The sequence below is a fragment of the Schistocerca serialis genome, chromosome 5 (genome assembly GCF_023864345.2).
Source record: "Schistocerca serialis cubense isolate TAMUIC-IGC-003099 chromosome 5, iqSchSeri2.2, whole genome shotgun sequence".
Taxonomy (NCBI): Eukaryota; Metazoa; Arthropoda; class Insecta; order Orthoptera; family Acrididae; genus Schistocerca; species Schistocerca serialis.
In genome coordinates, this window is record NC_064642.1 from 624,500,836 (window position 1) to 624,520,891 (window position 20,056).

The window sequence follows — 20,056 nt, forward strand, 5'->3', positions numbered from 1 at the left end:
TTTTCTGTTCCAAGCGTCTTGCTGCAGTGTCAACACCGGTTCCCACCAAAATTACGCACTGTCAAGCATGGCTAGCACTCAGATGGGTCACTGTCCGGGTCTCCTAAGTGCTGTTGCAAGTAGGGTGCTCTCAGCCCTTGAGAGGCCAATTGAGGAGCTACTTGACTGAGAAGTACCGGCACGGGTAAAAAAAAAAAAAAAGAATGGACAGGAGAGCAGTGTGCTAACCACACGCCTCTCCCTATCTGCTTCCGGTGATGTCTAGGGGCTGAGGATAACAGGGCAACCTGTTGGCACCATTGGGCCTTCAAGGTCTGGTCAAAGAGTGTTTTTTTTTTTGTTTTTGTTTTGTTAGTGTTTTTATGTCCTCCCAAGAAGGGAGGAGTGATGTGCCTTTACCCATGACGTGCGCAATTTACATTTCACAAGCCTGCTTATAGAGGCCACCTGGGTTGGCCCTGTGGTGTGCCCTGGTGAGCCACTAAAGAAACACTATTATTTAAGCAATCGCAAATGAGTCCTCAGCCTATTCTGTAACCTGTATTACTGTGTTCAGTGAATGTGCTCTGTGCTACATGCAACCTGTTCTTCACCGTATCTTATGATGGGTTCCTCTCTCTCTCTCTCTCTCTCTCTCTCTCTCTCTCTCTCTCTCTCTCGAGTCAACAGTGTTCCGACTGGTTTGATGCGGTCTGCCATGAGTTCCTCCCTGTGCCAACCTCTTCAACTCAGAGAAGCACTTGCAACCTGCATCACCAATTATTTGCTAGATGTATTCCAATCTCTGTCTTTCTCTGCAGTTTTTGCCCTCTCCAGCTCCCTCTAGTACCATGGAAGACATTCCCTGATGTCTTGGCAGATGTCCTATCATCCTATCCCTTCTCCTTGTCAGTGTTTTCCACATATTCCTATCCTCTCCGATTCTGTGCAGAACCTGCTCATTCCTTACCTTATCAGTCCACTTAATTTTAAGCACTCATCTGTAGCACCACATCTCAAATGCTTCAATTCTCTTCTGTTCCGGTTTTCCCACAGTCCATATTTCATTGCCATACAATGCTGTGCTCCAAACATACATTCTCAGAAATTTCTTTCTCAAATTAAGGCCTATGTTTGATACTAGTAGACTTCTCTTGGCCACAAATGTCCTTTTTGCCAGTGCTAGTCTGCTTTTGATGTGATCCTTGCTCCATCCATCATTGGTTATTTCGCTGCCTAGGTAGTACAATTTCTTTATTTCATCTACTTCATGACCATCAATCCCGATATCAAGTTCCACACTGTTCTCATTCTGCTACTTCTCATTAGTTTAGTCTTTCCTCGGTTTACTCTCAATCCATACTCTGCACTCATTAGACTTTTCATTCCCTTCAGCAGGTCATGGAGTTGTTCTTCACTTTCACTCAGGATAGTGATGTCAACAGCAGATTGTATCATTGATATCCATTCACCTCAAATTTTAATTCCACTCCTGAATCTTTCTTTTATTTCCATCATTGCTTCTTCAATGTACAGACTGAAAAGTAGGGGCAAAAGGCTACATCCCTATCTACACCCTTTTTAATCTGAGGGCATTTCATTCTTGGTCATCCATTTTTATTATTTCCTATCGGCTCTTGTACATATTGTATGTTACCCATCTCTCCCTACAGTTTACCCCTGTTTTTCTCAGAATTTCGAATATCTTGCACCGTTTTACATTGTCGAATGTTTTATCTGGTCGAAAAATCCTATGAACATGTCTTGATTTTTCTTTAGTCTTGCTTCCTCTATCAATTGCAACATCAGAATTGCCTCTCTGGTTCCTCTCCCTTTCCTAAAGCCAAACTGATCGTCATCCAACACATCCTCAACTTTCTTTTCTATTCTTCTGTGTATTATTCTTGTCAACAACTTGGATGCCTGAGGTGTTAAGCTGATTGTGTGATAATTTTCGCAGTTACCAGCTCTTGCAGTCTTAAGAATTGTGTGAATGATATTTTTTTGAAAGTCAGATGGTATGTCACCAGACTCTACATTATAGACACCAACTTGAATAGTCAGTTTGTTCCCACTTTCCCCAATGATGTTAGAAATTCTACTGGAAGATTATCTATCCCTTCTGCCTTATTTGATCTTAAGTCCTGCAAAGCTCTCTTAAATTCTGACTCTTATAGTGGATACCCCATCTCTTCTAAATCAAATCCTGTTTCTTCTTCTGTCACATCAGACAGTCTTCCCCCACATAGGGGCCTCCAATGTACTCTTTCCACCTACCCGCTCTCTCCTCTGCATTTAACATGAAATTTCCTTTGCGCTCTTATATTACCATGTAACCACCCTTGCTTTTAACTTCACTGAAGGTTGTTTTGGCTTTCCTATATGATGAGTCGGTCCTTCTGACTATAATTTCTTTTTTGATTTCTTCACATTTTTCATGCAGCCATTTTATCTTAGATTCCATGCACTTCCTATTTATTTCATTCCTCAGACTATCGTATTTCTGTAATCCTGAATTTCCCTGAACATTTTTGTACTTCATTCTTTCCATCGATCAGCTGAAGTATTTCTTCTGTTACCCATCATTTCTTCATAGTTACCTTCTTTGTACCTATGTTCTTCTTTCCAACTTCTGTGATTCCGTTTTTAGAGATCTCCACAGTCCTCTTCAACTATACTGCCTATTGAGCTATTTCTTATTGCTGTATCTATAGCCTTGGAGAACTCCAAGTGTATCTCGTCCTTCCTTAGTACTTCCGCATCACACTTCTTTGCATATTGATTCTTCCTGACTATTAAACTTCAGCCTACTCTTCATCACTACTGCATTGTGATCTGAGCCTATACCTGCTCCTGGGTAAGCCTTACAATCCAATGTCTGATTTCAGAATCTCTGCCTGGCCATGATGTAATCTAACTGAAATCTTCCCGTAACACCCTCCTCTTCTGATTCTTGAACAATTTACACAACTGGAAGTGCACTGCTTACATTCTGAGAGAGACATCCTGGGATTTTGGTCAGCTATTTGCTGTCTACAGAATTCAAAGGCAAAGTGGATGCCACAGTCATCTTTGCTTTTTGGACTCTTATGGCAAGGACCTTACTGAACAGACTACACAAACAGTTATTACGAATTAGTAGCTATGTTGTAACATTCTTTGTATTATGTGTTTAGGTCTGAGTTAAGCCTCATTTTATTTAAAGAGCCTACCAGTTGCCATTTTGTTAACTGGTAGTGCTAAAACTGTTTATGATGTTTTGCACTGGTCTTCTGTGATTTATTTGGTACTCAGGGTTAATATAAGTTTAGTTGTATTGTCTGCTGTTTTAGTTGTAGCCATGTGAGTGAGATTAAAATTTTATTTATACACTGTTTTAATGAACTAGCTGCATTATTTGCAGTCTACTGAAGTATTTCTAATAATATTTCTCTGATTTACGCAATGATTATATTTTAAATTGTTTTATGGCTGCTCATAGATTGTTCTGGTCTGCTGTGGTTGAAGGTGTTTACTGACGTGTTAACTAAATGTTTAGCGGTGCTTAATGTGGTTTTCCTTTTTTACTTTAACACGTGTTAACTGAAATTCTTTTATGCGTATTTTAGCAATGCATGAATTCACATTGCACTTCACTGACATTATTTTGAGACAGAAGCTCCAAGCCAGGTCATGCTGTCAAATCTGAACCGAAAATTTCTCAAATTTCAAATATTAAGTATTTGTTGCTCATTTCCTCATATTCATTTGAGATTATTAAAATTTCACACCTTTTTAAATAAATTTATCTTTTCTGGGAGAAGTGCTACATTTTTTTGTGGTCTGGTAGCTTACCACTCCCAGTTTGTTGCTTGCTGAAATATTCAAATACAACTAGGCAAATGTAATATGCAGAGTTTACTGAGTCCCATGCAAGGATGTATTTTTTCCTTAATACACATCAATAACTTGCATTTAGAAGTAGTAAACAGGTCTAAAGCTGTTTTTTTTTTTTTTTTTTTTTTGCAGATGATAAAAGCCATCTTGTTACAGATTTAAGTCATGAACTTATAAACACAACAAGTTACATTCTGTAGAAGAAACTTTTGGTTCACAGCTAATAAACTTCATTTCAATAAAACAGTACACCCAGTTCTGTACACACTATTCTGACAGCCAACTTCCTCACAATGGTGCATTATTAATGAAGCAGACAGTTTAACTTTTTAGTACTCACAATAAACTCTTAAGGCAGGAATATATTTACAAATTCCTGCAGTAGTTGAATATGACTTTCTTCATGGTAAAAATGCTCCACACTGTCCACAAGAATGGTGCAATGAGATGTGAGTACTTCACACACTGTTAAGGAAATATGGCTTATTTCTCCATTGTGCTTAACATTTGGACATGAACACTGTGTTGTCATATGGCAGTCTGATCAAATTACAAGTACTAATGATTAGAAATGAGTACTATTCAAACAAGTTTGACATTACTGGCAGCTGTATATTCTTATACAATATATGAAACAGTGGTCTGAGACTGGTACAGTCTTTTATAGGAATTGTAGATGTATGACAACAGGCCAACGACAAGAATTTGTTTACATGAAAAGAAAAAGAGTAAAGAAATTTGCCATAGTCAAATTTGTACACCAACTGGGTAGGTGAAGGAGAAGGCGCTTAACATTTAATAATTCATTATTCACAGCCAGCAAAATGGGATAGAATAAGAAGGTACAGTAAGATTACCTGTAAATTCAGTTCCTTTTCAGCCTCCTGCCTCAATTTTCTCTCATTTTCCAGTTGCTGTTTCAGATCTTCCACTTCTGCAGACTGTTCGGTCTTCTTATTTTGAGCTGGCAGATTTTGTTCTCCTCCTCCTTCGTCCATTCGCTCCGAGTTGGAATCAAGTCCAAGCTCTTTCTTAAGATTTTCATTTTCCTCATACAGTGTTAAGAGGTTGTTTTTTGCAATAGCAAGATCTTCCTTCATCAATGCATTTGTTGTTGTTAATGCTTCAACTTTTGCCTGAAGATTTGTTACTGTGGCACTGTAATGTGAAAGACTGTCAGTGTAGTTCCGCTTCAGCTTTATGAGAAACTATCATATATTTATATGTACGGCAAGCAAAATACTATTTCAACAACTGAAATCTGTTATGAGCACATGAAGCTAAATTCCCCCTGAAAGTCTAGCAAAATGCAGAGTGCCTGAACAAACAGCTTAAGTTTATTCAATCATCATATCAGTCAGTGAAATAGTAGAGGTCCTCAATGCACTGTACTACATGATATATGTGCAATTGTATCACATCCTTGCAGGGATGGTGACACAACTCAAAAATGCAATACTTGAATTATAAATAAAAATAAATCTCTAACCCAGCTGGGAATCAAACCCGGGCCCTTAGAATTGACATTCTGCCACACTGACCACTCAGCTACTGGGAGTGGACAACACTTGAATTAATTCCATACGACTTATACTGAATGAAATAGTATAAGCTTCCTTTACATTTCAAGTAAGAATTTTTGGCAGTAAATTCCATTATAATTTTTGTTCATGCTGGGGCAGTTCACATGTGTTTTTCTGGGACATAAACTAAAAATGCCATTTTTCGACTTTTATTACTTTTCTTGCCAGGCTGCAATATTAAACACATGTGCAACAACACTACCTGCCCAGATAGCCCTGGTCAGTATGCTGGCCAGCCTGGATGAGGTTTTTAGGCTGTTTACCACAACTCACTAGGTGAATACTGGGCTGGTACCTAAGTCACACCTCAGTTATATGATTCACAAACATTTAAAAACTTTTGCTCATTTTCATATGAATAAACCTACACACAGAAAGTTACGGCATACATATTCCCTTCCAGAGAGTAACAAATTAATAACAAGAAGTGCATCCAGCCACCCCTTAGAACACCATAGCAAATCCATTCATAACAATACAGACCCTGTGCTGATGGGGGACAAAGTGACAAGAAAAAGAAGACCTAGACATGTGCCTTCACCTCTAACAATAAATTAATATATTTACAAAACACACAAAAAAATTGTCAAAGGGTAGTGACAATCATATTATCTTGTTATTTCTCACCTAAACAATTGGTGTAGAGTCACTGACAGGCACAATGGAAACACTGCTAAATATTTAAGCTTTCAGACAAAAAAATCCTGCTCCAGAAATAATAAACACACAAAGAAAACCCACATACAGTGTCTCCCGAATGCTGTGGCCCAAGTGAGGGCTGCAACTGTGTCTGACATGAACAGCAATCTTGGGTGGTGGTGGTGGTGGTGGTGGTGGTGGTGGTTGTGGCGGCGGCGGCGGCGGCGGCAAGGAGGATGGGGGGGGATGGGGCTACTAGGTACAAAGTGAGATGACTGTGCTGGGAGGGAGGGAGGGCAAAGGAGAGCAGAAAAGGAAGTGGGGAGACATAGGGAAGTGAAAAAGACTAATAGGTGCATTGGTGGAATACAAGGCATTTGTACTGCTGGAGTAAAATTGGAAATTTGTGGTAAGGTCTTATGGGGCCAAACTGCTGAGGTCATCAGTCAATAAGCCTACACACTACTTAACCAAACTTAAACTAACTTAATCTAAGGACAAAACACACGCACACCCATGCCAGAGGGAGGACTCGAACCTCTGACCCAGGGAGCCACACAGACCGTGACAAGGCACCTCAGACCACGCAGCTACCCCACGCAGCACTGCTGGAGTGGGAGCAGAAAATGTGATACGTGTGTGTAGGACAGGGACTAGCACAGATCTTAGGCCATGGGGGTTCAGGAGCAAAGGATACGTTGTAGGAAGATTTCCCACCTGTGCAACACATAAAAGCTGGTGTTGGTGGGAAGGATCCAGATGGCACAGCCTGTGAAACAGCCACTGAAGTGATGCATATTGGTTTGTGCAAGAACAGGGTGGTCCAGCTGTCTCTAGGCCACAATTTGGCAGCGGCCATTCATGCAAATGGACACCTTATTAGTTGTCATTCTCTTGTAGGAATCAGCACAGAGGATGCAGCTTAGTTTGTAGATTACATAGCTGCTATCACATATAGCCCTGCCTTTGATGGGTTAGGAGATGCCTGAGACAACTGGAGTAGGTGGTCATGTGAGGATGGGTGAGGCAGGTCTTGCATCGAGGTGTATTTCAGGGATATGAGCCATGAGACAAGGGGTTGGGAGAAGGGATCAAGAATTAAGGACAAGGATAATACTTAGATTCAGTGTGGTGGTGGGGAGGGGAGGGGGGCTGGATACCACCATGAGAGAGGTGGATAGGATAATGGGTAGCGTATTCCTCATTTCAGTGCACACTGCGAGGTAGTTGAAGCCTTGGCAGAGACTGTGATTCAGTTACTCCAGTGGACAGTGGGTATGTGCAAGGTGGTAGGTGACTGGAGAGAGAAGACAGAGGAGATATGTTTCTGAAAAAGGTTGAGGGTAGGGGGTCATTTTGGAGTGTGAAGGCCTCAGTGAGACCCTTGGTATATTTGATGAGGAACTACTCATCACTACAGATGCAACGATCATGGTTGCTAAGCTCTAAGGTAGAAACTTCTTGGGGTGGAATAGGTGTCAGGTGTCGAAGTGGAGGTATTGTTGGTGGTTGGTAGGTTTGATGCGGATGGAGGTGCTGTTGTAATCATCCTTGAGACAGAAGTCAACACTGAGAAACATGGCTTGTTCGATTGAGGAGGACCACATGCTGCAAATCAGGAAAAGCAATGTGGATAGGGTGTCGGATGGCGCCATGGAAATGTCCACAGTTGTACCACAGATCTGTTTGTAGATGAAGCCTTCAAAGTAGAAGTAATTGTAGGTGAGAATATACTAGTTGGTCACAGTGACAAGGAAGGAGATTGGTTGTTTGGAGTCTATCGTACACTGGGAAAGGTAGTGTTCAATAGCAGCAAGGTACATAAAGGTGGCATCAACAGTGACAATCCAGGCACCAGATGGTAAAGGAACACAAACTGTGGAGAGCTGATGGAGGAAACAGTTGGTGCCTTTCATATAGGAGGATAGGTTGGTGCTGATCCATGAACGCAGAGAGTTTGTCAGTGGTGCACAGTAACCGGCCACAATGGGGTGTCATGAGTGGTTGGGTTTATGGATTTTAGGAAGCATGTACAAGATACGAGTGTGAGGATTGGTAGGGATGAGGAGAGTGTCAGATTCAGCAGAGAAGTTGTAGGATGGGCCTCAAGATTTGAGGAGGGACTGGAGATCTTGTTGGATTGCTGAGATGGGGTCAATGTGGCAGGATTTGTACATGGACAAATGTGACAGCAGGCAAAGTCTCTCCTCCAGGTAATCCTTGCAGTTCATAACCACAGTGGTGGAGCCTTTGTTGCCAGGTCAGAGTATGAGGTCAAGTTCAGTTTTTAAGCGGTGACTTGCTGTTCTTTTGCAGATGGGAAGCTGGTTTTCTTGTTGAGGGTTTTGGGGAATGATGTGAGGCAAGGTTCGAGGTAAGGAAATTATGGGATGTTAACGGGGTGATTTGGAGGGCAGTAGGGTGGATGAGGGGGAAGGGCTAGATCACAGTTGTATGGAGGAGTGAAATGAGTCAGACAGGGTTCAATTTTGGTTTTGGATTGAATCTCGTTGGTAGGGTTAATAGCAAGAAAGTGTTCCGACTGTAGGGGCTGGGAAAAAGGAGAGAAGGTCTTTAACTAGTCCAACATCATTGGATTTGGGAGTGAGAAAAAACTCATGGCCTCTGGAAATGACTGATACTTCTGTGGGGCTGAGGATTTTGAAGGACAGGTTCATGACTCTGTTTCGAGTCTGTTTAGGTTCTGTATTTTGTTTGGTGGTGGGAGCTTCTGAGGGTGTGCTATACGTAGTCGATCTGCAAGGCAGGGTTTTTCAGCGGTGAAGGGACACAGGGGAGGTTTGATGGAGGTTCTTGTAGAGGTGATGAGTAGTGGTAGTCCAAGATGGGAGTAGATGATAAACAGGTTGGACAGTTTTTTGGGGCGGCATTATGCATACTACTCTAGTTGCTGGAGGGCAAGAGTTTCAACATGGGAGAGGGATACAGGAATTTCGGATAGCAGAGCAGAAGAATATTAAAGACAGAGGTGAGGTAATACAAGAAGGTTTTACAGGACTTAAAGTTGGTGAGGACTATGGACTGACAGAATTTGAACAAATAGAGGTAATTGTGAGGGGAGGAGTTACGGCCGGAGATGGTTAATTTGAGGTCAGACCATTTGGTGGTGGGGGGGGGGGGGGGGGCGGTATTCCATGAGCTAGGCAGCAACACAGTAACAGTATCTGAGACTGGGCTCTGGATAGTGATTGAGAAACTTTTCTTGTCTGCAACTCAGTATCTTCTCTACATGTAACTTTTCAACTGATATGAAGAAATGAAACCAATAATTTTCTCTGCAGTAATAAATGTAGTACCTCCAATTTTAATGGAAGAAAATGATGTTAAAATGGTTTTGATATAAGCTTTAATAATTCAAACAGAGAAGCAGTTTTACATCTTCTGAGTTTTCTTAGCCTATCCCCTTACAGTCCTTCAATTCTCACCCAGCCCTCCATTAAAAGCCTTACTTATCTTCTTGCTAACAAACAGAATCCAACACACTCATTTCTATTCATGGCATCCCATGGCTCTGTCTAACATGTTTTCCCCTCTTCTACAACACAGGCAACCTTTTCATTAACAGTTTTCTATAGATTCCCACTATTTGCTTCTCCAACTTCTCTAACATGGGGAATACCACTCAAAATTGTAGAAATAGGGTAACATTTAACTCTGTTTCATTTTACAGTGCATAATCAAATGCACAAATGTTGATAGTGCACATTAATTTTGAATGCCACACAATGATAACTTCTCACCAGTTGCTAGTAGGTTGCTATATCTTCCTCTTACATAAAAATTATCATTTTCAGCTTTTTATCAAATTTATCATACCATATTTCTCCATTCTGCCTAAATCTACAAAATTTCTCAGTGACTTACTTCTTTTATAAAAAAAGTCTCATACTTACCTTCAACAATATATTCAAATTTTATCAATATATGAAGTCCATCCTTCTATCAATTCATTATTGCAAAAGAAACAAAAAGTAACTTTGTATAAATCCTCTTTTTTTAAAACTGATATGAAATTAATGTATGCATACATTTGGCAATGGACTTTTATACATTTGAGCCATTATCATAAATTGGGAAACTAGATTTCAGGTTCAATTACACTAGATGTTCCATCAAATATCAGGTGGCTATTAGCTGTAGTATGACAGAATGTTACCATGGATATCAAAGAATTGTGGAACTACAGTATTGGAAAGTTGTGGTGGAATATAAATAATTTAGTAGCAAATGTCAAACACACACAGACTTCTGCAGATACAATAAACTGGCTAATATAGTATTCCAGACAAGGAGATTTGCAGGTCAATTGGGGTGAGGGGAAAAAAGGACGTGCAGAACAAGAGGAAAGGTTGGGGAAGGATAGTTGACAGCTGGGAGGAGATCAGCAGCAACTGCACAAGACAGGAATGCTTGAGGGAGAGATAGCAGGTGGATGGTACAGAAATGCGATACGGGAACTGGTACCAATGCATTCATGCAGCACACAATGACAATGAACATGACAATGTAGAAGAGAAGACTGAGAGGGGGTGACAACAGAGGATGGGGAGACTGCAAGGAAGAAGGTGGGAGTGTAAAATGTGTGAATTTAGGGTCCTGGATGCGAAGTAGGGGGCTAGCAGATATTGGGGCCAGGAGTATTATGGGAATGAAGGATGTGTTGGAAAGATAACTATCTAGTTCAGAGAAGATGCTGTTGGAAGGAACAGTCCACTGTTGGAAGGAACAGTCCACATAGCATGGGCTGCAAAGCAGCCACTTAAACAGTCACTTAAAGGAAATGTGTTTAGTAGTGCATTCTGCCACTGGGTAATTAGCGCTTCTTGGCCACAATTTGGCAAGGGTCTGTCATTTGATTGGACATTTAATTGATGATCATGACCACATAAAACAATGGGTAGAAATTGCACCAGAGCTGGTATACGACATGATTGTGTTCACAGGTGGTCCTGCCTCTGCAGGAGTAAGATAAGGCTGTGACAGGACTGGAATATGATGTGCTGAGTGGATGTATGAGACTTGATGCCACACCTACTTCCAACCCCTTGCCTGTCTGATACACCCATCCAGCACATCTAACTCCAACACAGTCACAGGTTTATCCTATCTGATTGGAGGCAGGGCTATTTGTGAAAGCAGTCCAGTTATATACCAGCTTTGTGGAAAGTCTGCGCAGCATTTTACGTGGGCATGACCGCCAACGAGATGTCCACTCTGATGAATGGCCACCACTGAACTGTAGACAAAAGCACAACTGACCATCTAGTGAGACATTCAATTTCAATGGTTGGTTTACAATTCGTGCCATCTGGATCCTTCCTCTCAACATCAGCTTCTCTAAATTAGACAGATGAAAGTTGTCTTTGCAGCACACCCTTCATTCCCATAGGCCCTCTTCCCCACAGCCATCTCCACCATACCCCAGGACCCTATCTTCAACAGAGAAGTGTGAAAAATACATGAAGACATGTAATAGGGATGTATATTTTCATAAATATTTCTTATTTTAAAAATTTATTTATAAATGGTATGATAATTACTATGTCTCGTGATCTTCACTCACTCATTCAGTCTTCCTAACAGGCTGACAGAACACCTGGAGCTAAAACACACACACACACACACACACACACACACACACACACAGGCACATGTGTGGCAACAGATCAACAGTTACCTTGGCACTGCTGTCTCAATTATACTTACTTAAGATGCCTATTAAGCTCTTCTATGTAATTTTTCTGATCAAGAACTGTAGTCATGTTGTCTTGGTCCAGCTCATCTTCTGGAGAACCCTCAGGTGTGTGATTTGAGGAACGCAGGTACAATGAAAAATCTATCACACCTTGCTGACAATCTAAGTCCTCTTCCTGTAAAATGAAACAAAAAATAAAATATGAAAACAATCATTTTCTATGTCTCTCTTTCTCCAAAATGAAATCTGTGATGCAGTGCAATGATTATGCTCACAATAATTCAAGAGTCTGACAGTGCACTGTGGGGAAAAAAAACTGTATGAAATGTAAAAGGAATTTTGTTCATGAGATACAAGTGTTCTAAATATGTTTGAAGTTTATCAGTCATGACTTTCAGATCATGCTTTAACTGTTTGCAGACGAAAATTCAAAACTCATGTCCACCATGAGACTAGAAGAAACCTTTATTAAACTGAAACATACTGACATTAACATTGTAGAATCACAATAATCATTACGCAACTGACACAACCCTGACTTGAAACTTGAAAAAATAGCTTTAGCAAAAAATTGTAGCAATAGATAAGAACCACATAATCAGGCAGAGTCTGACATACAATTGCTTACTTAATGACTCCACTGCATTTATAGATGAATCAAACACTGAATGTTCCAAGTTTGCAAAACTAAACTGACAAGTGTAGAAAACAGTAAAAAGATATTATGAAAAGGAAAGTTCCTACTCACCATATAGTGGAGTTGCCGAGTCGCAGATAGGCACAACAAAAAGACTCTCTCAAATAAAGCTTTTGGCCATTAAGGCTTTCGACAACAATACACGCGCGCGCGCCTGCAGTCACACACACACACACACACACACACACACACACACAAACGCAACTCACACAGACAAGTCATCTATTGTTGATGTAGGCCTTAATGGCCAAAAGCTTTAATTGTGATAGTCTTTTTTGTTGTGCCTCTCTGCAACTCAGCATTTTCACCATATGGTGAGTAGCAGCTTTCCTTTTCATAATACTGTCACATTCCATCCTGTATTTTCCATTGTTTGACATAGTACAAGAAATATCGTATGTCACAATAATGGAGAGCAGAATGAAAAACAATTATTTCTCATTAATGGAGATATCTTGCTAGAAAATGTGACAAAAGTGCAGAAATCAGAACACAACTCTTGGGAAAAAAAACACATCAATAAAATGTGGCATTTACAGGAAGATTCCACAAATGAATCTCGCAAGAACTATAAAGGTTCATTACGAAAACCTCAATATTTTTTTCCTTTCAGAAGTTTTGAAACTGAATATTAATGAAAATTATTGTGTTTCTATGCCTACTACTTCATCAGTTATGTGGATATTTTGGGGATTGGTATGCTCCAGTGCATAAATGAGATCTGTGTAAATTAGTACTGTAAATCATTTTCTTATGACAATGCTGTACTACAGTTCCATCTTAGGTACATTACTATGGATGTGTTTAAATGAGATTGTAATTTATATGCAAATGAAAAAAGGTTAAATATTTCACATATTCTACAGTCTTTTATACCTATGGAAGGAACAATAGTACATCAGTTCATTTGTAAACACGTAGTACACATTTTTGTTTGTACGCCACATTCCACTGCTTCACTTTTCCCTATGGGTCTACAGAATAAACAGAGAATATGATATCCACTCTAATTTAATGGCACAATCTTCTGTCTGCAGTTAACAGTGTGCCTCAAATTTGTTGGTTTATACTGTAGCTTTAACCTTTTCACTGACAAGTTACCAGCAGCACACAGTACGCCTGTAGTCTTGTATGTGAAATTGGAGCATATCCTGGTAAGCCAGCCATATTTGCACTCACCTATCCCTATCAAATAGTCATCTGTGCTTCATTTAAAACTCTCTCCATTCTTCCCTGTTCATTGTGAATTCTACATTACTTAAAACACTTTGTAATATAATGAATAACAATTATGGAAATTCCAGGATGGAAAAATTAGTTAAAACAGGGAAAAGAAATCAGTCACTATAGAGGACTGATAAACAAGTAATTCAAGCTCTTACTCTTTTCCTGGTAAGAATACACACATTCACACGCACAAGAATACAGACATTCACATGTATGCACCCATGGAGGCGGAGAGACCAATTATCGAAAGCAGTTGCCTGGATTGATGGAGATGGGGAGACTGGGTAGGGAGGGAAGGACGCATGCACGACACAACAACGGGGGGTAGCACAGTAGTGTGAGGCAGATCTATCGCTAGATGACTCAGTGGCTGCACAAGATAAAAAGAGTTCAAAGGGTAGAGAATATAAGGGGCGGGGGGGCGGGGGGGGAGGGGGGGAGAGGGAGAGAGAGAGAGAGAGAGAGAGAGAGAGAGAGAGAGAGAGAGAGAGAGTGAAATGCTGAGGTCATTGGTCCCTAGACTCATACACTATTTAAACTAACTTATGCTAAGAACAACACACACACCCATGCCCGAGGGCGGACTTGAACCTCCAGTGGGGGAGGGCTGCACAATCCGCGACATGGCACCTCAAACTGCAGGGAACTCCGCGGCCCCTGGTAATGAAGAGGGAGTTAGGGAGGTAGGGGGGAGGGAGAGGAAGGGAGGGGAAAGGGTTGGAGAGGGGATAGAGTAGGGGAGGGGGAAAGAGTGAGAGAAGGGGGAGGGGTGAGAGAGAGGGGGGAGGGGTGAGAGAGAGGGGGGAGGGGGGAGGGGGGAGAGAGAGGGGGAGGGGTGAGAGAGAGGGGGAGGGCAAGGGCTGAGAGAGAGAGGGGGGGCAAGGGCTGAGAGAGAGAGGGGGGGCAAGGGCTGAGAGAGAGAGGGGGGGCAAGGGCTGAGAGAGAGAGAGAGAGAGAGAGAGAGAGAGAGAGAGAGAGGGGGGGGCAAGGGCTGAGAGAGAGAGAGGGGGCGGAAGGGCTGAGAGAGAGAGAGGGGGGGCAAGGGCTGAGAGAGAGAGAGGGGGCGGAAGGGCTGAGAGAGAGAGAGGGGGCGGCAAGGGCTGAGAGAGGGAGAGGGGGTGGCAAGGGCTGAGAGAGAGAGGGGGTGGCAAGGGCTGAGAGAGAGAGAGGGGGTGGCAAGGGCTGAGAGAGAGAGGGGGTGGCAAGGGCTGAGAGAGAGAGGGGGTGGCAAGGGCTGAGAGAGAGAGGGGGTGGCAAGGGCTGAGAGAGAGAGAGGGGGTGGCAAGGGCTGAGAGAGAGAGAGGGGGTGGCAAGGGCTGAGAGAGAGAGAGGGGGTGGCAAGGGCTGAGAGAGAGAGAGGGGGTGGCAAGGGCTGAGAGAGAGAGAGGGGGTGGCAAGGGCTGAGAGAGAGAGAGGGGGTGGCAAGGGCTGAGAGAGAGAGAGGGGGTGGCAAGGGCTGAGAGAGTGAGGGGGGTGGCAAGGGCTGAGAGAGTGAGGGGGGTGGCAAGGGCTGAGAGAGTGAGGGGGGTGGCAAGGGCTGAGAGAGTGAGGGGGGTGGCAAGGGCTGAGAGAGTGAGGGGGGTGGCAAGGGCTGCGAGAGTGAGGGGGGTGGCAAGGGCTGCGAGAGAGAGGGGGGGGCAAGGGCTGAGACAGAGAGGGGGGGGCAAGGGCTGAGACAGAGAGGGGGGGCAAGGGCTGAGACAGAGAGGGGGGGCAAGGGCTGAGACAGAGAGGGGGGCAAGCGCTGAGAGTGAGGGGGGCAAGGGCTGAGAGTGAGGGGGGGGCCAAGGGCTGAGAGTGAGGGGGGGCCAAGGGCTGAGAGAGAGGGGGGGCCAAGGGCTGAGAGAGAGGGGGGGCCAAGGGCTGAGAGAGAGGGGGGGCCAAGGGCTGAGAGAGAGGGGGGGCCAAGGGCTGAGAGAGAGGGGGGGGCAAGGGCTGTGAGAGAGGGGGGGCAAAGGGTGAGAGAGAGGGGGGGCAAAGGGTGAGAGAGAGGGGGGGGGGCAAAGGGTGAGAGAGAGGGGGGGGCAAAGGGTGAGAGAGAGGGGGCAAAGGGCGAGAGAGAGGGGGGAGCGGTGAGAGAGAGGGGGGAGGGGGGAGAGAGAGGGGGAGGGGCGAGAGAGAAGGGGAAGGGTGAGAGGGGAGAGGGAGGGAGAGCGTGGGACAGGAGAGTGGGAGGGAGAGAGGGGGCCGTGGGGAAGGAGAGGGGGCCGTGGGGAAGGAGAGGGGGCCGTGGGGAAGGAGAGGGGGCCGTGGGGAAGGAGAGGGGGCCGTGGGGAAGGAGAGGGGGCCGTGGGGAAGGAGAGGGGGCCGTGGGGAAGGAGAGGGGGCCGTGGGGAAGGAGAGGGGGCCGTGGGGAAGGAGAGGGGGCCGTGGGGAAGGAGAGGGGGCCGTGGGGAAGGAGAGGGGGCCGTGGGGAAGGAGAGGGGGCCGTGGGGAAGGAGAGGGGGCCGTGGGGAAGGAGAGAGTGGGAGAGTGAGAGTGGGAGAGTGAGAGTGGGAGAGTGAGAGTGGGAGAGTGAGAGTGGGAGAGTGAGAGTGGGAGGGTGAGAGTGGGAGGGTGAGAGTGGGAGGGTGAGAGTGGTGGAGGGAGAGGGGAGTGGGGAGAGTGGTGGAGGGAGAGGGGTGGAGGGAGAGGGGTGGAGGGAGAGGGGTGGAGGGAGAGGGGTGGAGGGAGAGGGGTGGAGGGAGAGGGGTGGAGGGAGAGGGGTGGAGGGAGAGGGGTGGAGGGAGAGGGGTGGAGGGAGAGGGGTGGAGGGAGAGGGGTGGAGGGAGAAATGGGAGAGGGAGAAATGGGAGAGGGAGAAATGGGAGAGGGAGAAATGGGAGAGGGAGAAATGGGAGAGGGAGAAATGGGAGAGGGAGAAATGGGAGAGGGAGAAATGGGAGAGGGAGAAATGGGAGAGGGAGAAATGGGAGAGGGAGAAATGGGAGAGATGGGGGATGGGCAGAGTGGGCTGGAGAGGGTGGGTGGAGAGAGGGGGTGGGGGAGTGGGGGAGGGGGAGTGGGGGAGGGGGAGTGGCAGTGCGGGAGGGAGAGAGTACCCACAAAGCCTGCAGGGGGAGAGAGGTGGGAGAAGACAGTACATTGTCTGGAAGTGGAAGAGGTATGGGCATACGACTGAAGGGAAGAGCTAAGATGAGGTAGTAGGAAACCAGTTTGCACAGGTTTACGCTAGTGAGATTGTGAGAGTGGAGAGAGTAGGAAACCCATGCAGTCAGTCAGTCTCTCTCTCTCTCTCTCTCTCTCTCTCTCTCTCTCTCTCTCCCCCCCCCCTCCCTCTTCCTCTCCCCTCCTTCCCTCCCTTTTTCCACATTCTCTTGTACTCTCATCCATCTTTCTTTCCTCCCCTCTCCTCCCTCCACCCTCTAACCTCTCTTTACACCTTATATGCTCTACCCTCCAAACTTCTTTCACTTTGTTGTGCAGCTGCTGTATTATCTGGAGATAATCTGCTTCTCACTTCCCTGCCACCCCCTCCTGGCCTTGTGCATCTTCTCGTATGCCTTCGCTGTTGTGAACTGGGGGTGCTCACTTTCATGAAAATCTCACTGCCAGTAGTATGGATACATGAGTTCTAGGGCAGCATACACACAATGAAAGTAACACAGACCAGTGAATAGTAAAATATATGACTCAACTTTGCTAACACTCGTTACAGCAATTGCAGAAAGCAGATTTGCCTATCTGTCATGTGCTGACTACAGTTCCATGAACACAAACTAGATAATGTTCTCTGAACTAAAGCAGGAAGAAAACTTATCTTCTGTCAAGAAGCACTAGTCGAAGGACAGTTCTTACCTAAGAGTATTCAGTTTAAATCTTTAGCCATGTGGCCTCTGTCCATATGTGATAATTCTATTCACCGCTCAGTTTCTACTAAAGACTAACCACTGTCTCTCTATCAGCCAATGTTTCTATATCATTCAATGACTTGAGGACACAACTAACATTCTGCAAGAACTCCCAGAAAAACTTGGACCAACATACAATTTGCAGCCGACAACTTCTGCTCATGCACACTTACTTATGTGCACATCTATCTTAGGGGTAGCACTGCTACTCCAGGGGACGTAATTCTCACAGCCTGTATGACTGGTTTGCAACAGATGTCCAGTTCTGGTACCTACCATCACAAACGTTTGTTGTGTGGTATTTTAATGTACTATGTTCCCCACCTTCATCTACCCCAGCAACTGCTTATAATATAATGAAATTATTTTCAACTGCTTATAATATAATGAAATTATTTTCTCCACATACTTGCTTTAACATCATATTACACTGTGAAATATCTCTATTTGGTTTTCTTTGTGGTCATGAAGTATCTATTTCTGCATACATTTCACACACAGTCTCATCAGCATAACACAAAATATTCCGTAAGTAATGGAAACTGAAATCAGAGCATTTTTACCTTCACGCATAAATTGCAGTCTATAACATTCAGCCCCACAAGCAGACCAATAATAACAATGGCTTCTTCACTCATCATCAAAGCGTCAGGCTCAAAATATTCAGACAGCAGATCATCTTTGTGGTCTATGAGAATTTTCAAATAATCTGCAAGTTTCTTCTGCATTAAGGCTAATCGCAGCCAAGCACGAGCTCTTCCCATATGTGTCCTGAAATGAATGAGGGGATTTATGTTTCTTTTATATGTGGTGTTGAATGTAATGTGTCGCTGGTAATAGGTGTAAGTACATAAAGAGGCTGAAGGGAAACAGACATGCACACTTAGTAAAAGTTAGACATTAAATTTATTTTAATCAAGATATCACAGTAGATTATCTTAGTTACTACTCTTGAACTCTATGGCAGGTTGTCACATCTATAAAAATTAAAAACCTGGAACACAGCAGCCTGGCTAAAACCAAAATAGTTGTTCACAACAGGTAAACGTCACAGAGCATTTACAATAAAAGTAAGTATGAAACATCAGGTCACAGCCATTACCAATGTACCTGATTGTGGTGATCTCTTGTGTTTGTAGTTCAGTGGTAAATCATGAGGCTACAAATTAAAAGGTCACAGGTTCAACCCCAGTTGGTCACTCCTAGGATTTAAATGTCACTTATCACTTTTTTCACTTCTGGCTATGACTGTTAAAGTGAAATATGTCAAGGTGCACCATGGTTTAAGACCCACACTAAACTGTAGCTCCCCCAATAAGTGTGTGGGTAAAGCAGTTCAAAGGTCAGAGGACATCAATGGATAACACTTACAATAGTATTATGTCCAGTAATTTATGTATTTATGAAGAAAATAACTTTATTAAACAGATTTTGAATCTGCGAACATTTTTGAAGGTCAAAGCGTTGAACAACACAGTAGTCACATTTGTGAATTTGTGGACTTTAAGAGGGCCTACGGCTCTGTAGACAGGAAGGCTATCTTTGATACACAAGAAGAATATAGAATAGGCACAAAAACTCACAGAGATCACTTCCAAAATAAAATTTATGGGGGAAAATGCAGAAACATTCGAGATATATACCGGGATCAGACAGGGAGCTGTCTCTCTCACTGCTTTCATTCAACACATTCTTGGACAAAAATTATCAAACAATGGAAAGAAAAGTAAATGGAATTACTCACAAAGAACACATGCAAACAAGGCAATAATAAAATGCCTGGCATTTGCAGCAACATAAGAAAAACGGAAACAATTACATGAAGTGTCTGCCAAAACAGGTCATAATGCAATACATGGAAAGAAATAACAATAACACACAAGCCATGAATACAACATAAAGATTAACAAAGTGGAAAAATTCAAGTATCTAAGGGAATATATATAAATAGGATGACCAATCAAGGCACTGAACATAGAACGACCAGAAAAACTTCAGAAAGCGTACAAACTGACTTCAATACTGTTGCTCTAACAGAAGCACCCTATACATCAGAAATGGCCTCAATCTGAGCATTAGACATCTCACACACACTCACACACACACACACACACACACACACACACACACACTGACAGACAGAATGAACAACACTGACGATGATGATTTTTGATGTACAAACAGATCTGTTACAACGACCAATTAGTTTCAAGAAATAGAATAATATCTTAAACAAGCAGGAACCTGTCGGAAAATGATAACTGAAAGAGATACATTCAGAAACAAAATTATGAACACAAAATCTTAAAAAATAAAGGAAGAAAACAGGGAAATTATGGATAAAGTAAAGGAAACAGGAACGCAGTCAGAGAATGAAGAGATTTTGGGAAGAAAAGAAAAAGAAGAAAGCAAGAAAAAATTCAATTAGTTGTTGTTGTTGTTGTTGTTGTTACATTACACTTATTTAGACAAGCTACTCAGCTGACCG

At 43.4% G+C, this 20,056-nt stretch overlaps 1 protein-coding gene across 3 annotated transcripts in view; it reads right to left on the reverse strand.

Annotated features, from left to right (window-relative positions):
• LOC126482372 (RUN and FYVE domain-containing protein 2) overlaps positions 1-20,056 on the reverse strand; it is a 149,915-nt gene that overhangs the window by 84,775 nt on the left and 45,084 nt on the right. For all 3 annotated transcript variants that reach the window (XM_050106461.1, XM_050106464.1, XM_050106463.1), the window contains 3 exons: positions 18,132-18,339; positions 11,805-11,968; positions 4,713-5,013 (listed from right to left, as the gene is read on the reverse strand). In XM_050106461.1, the coding sequence (XP_049962418.1) occupies positions 4,713-5,013; positions 11,805-11,968; positions 18,132-18,339 (673 nt within the window). The remainder of the gene's footprint in view (positions 1-4,712; positions 5,014-11,804; positions 11,969-18,131; positions 18,340-20,056) is intronic.